At 57.6% G+C, this 1,042-nt stretch overlaps 1 protein-coding gene across 1 annotated transcript; it reads right to left on the reverse strand.

Annotated features, from left to right (window-relative positions):
- Positions 1 to 22: 22 nt before the first annotated feature.
- Positions 23 to 912, reverse strand: NGA_0195100 (anaphase promoting complex subunit 3; the record flags this gene model as incomplete). The annotated part of the gene is made up of 4 exons (XM_005854416.1): positions 23 to 55; positions 144 to 236; positions 641 to 715; positions 889 to 912. Coding segments are annotated over 4 exons (225 nt in total), but the record flags the coding sequence as incomplete, so codon positions are not given.
- Between the last annotated feature and the right edge of the window lie 130 nt (positions 913 to 1,042).

Here is a 1,042-nt window from a genome sequence, read left to right on the forward strand (position 1 = left end):
TGCAGTTGCCGACAACGCACCAGGCTTCCGGCGCACGTCGATTTTGCTCCAGGACCTGAGTTGCAAAGAGGCGACGAGGAAGGAGGGAAAGAAGTGAGTGAGTGAGTGAGTGAGGGAGGGAGGGAGGGAGGAGGGAGACCTACCTTCTGGGCGAGGAAGCAGAGGTCGACTTCAGCCTTAAGGTGCCAAAGGGCTGTAGAAAGAAGATCGAGTCCAGCGAGGCGGTAGGGCTGAACCTGAGGGAAGCGAAAGAGAGGGAGAGAAAGGAGGGAGGGAACGAAAGGGGAGGGTAACCACAAGCGGATAGGGCATCAGGCGCAGGGAAAGAAAAGGGGAGAGATAAGGGATATCCAGATTACTCGAGACGCCGAGTCGGGTCAGAATATAGAAAAGGGGTATTCAGACTACTCGAGACGCCGAGTTGTGCCAGAATATAGATAAGGGGTATTCAGACTACTCGAGACGCCGTGCTGGGTCAGAATATAGATAAGGGGTATTCAGATTACTCGAGACGCCGAGTTGGGCCAGAATATAGATAAATAGATGGCCATTGCCTCTCTCACGTCTTATGCCCTCTACCCTGTCCCAGCCTCCTTCTCCCGCCTTCCTCCCTCCCTGCTCCCCCTTCCCCCCGCCCTACCTGCTGCATGTCCTCCAGCGCCTTCTGTGCACGCGGGTAGTCGGCCATCTCAAAGAAAGCCTTGCCGAGCATGTGCTGCACCTGGTACAATGTACGGGAGGAGAGAACGAGGACGGAGGAAAGGAAGGATGAGATTTGCATCGAGTTCTGAGGCCGTCTCCTTCTCTTTTCCTCCGTCCGCCCTCGCCATATTGCCGTCCCTCCCTCCCTTCCTCCCGCCTTCCCTACCCATCCTGTGTAGAACTGACAGGGCGGCAGGCGCCTGAGAGCATCCACGCACTCTTGACACCGGTAAGAGGAGAGCAGGAGGAGGGTGCGGGCCAAGGAGGAGAGGAGGGGGAAGAGCTAAGGTGGGGGGGGGGGCGGTCAAGCGTGGAGAGGGATGAGAGAGGGGTGAAGGTC

This window comes from Nannochloropsis gaditana (assembly GCF_000240725.1).
Source record: "Nannochloropsis gaditana CCMP526 unplaced genomic scaffold scaffold515, whole genome shotgun sequence".
Classification (NCBI taxonomy): Eukaryota; class Eustigmatophyceae; order Eustigmatales; family Monodopsidaceae; genus Microchloropsis; species Microchloropsis gaditana.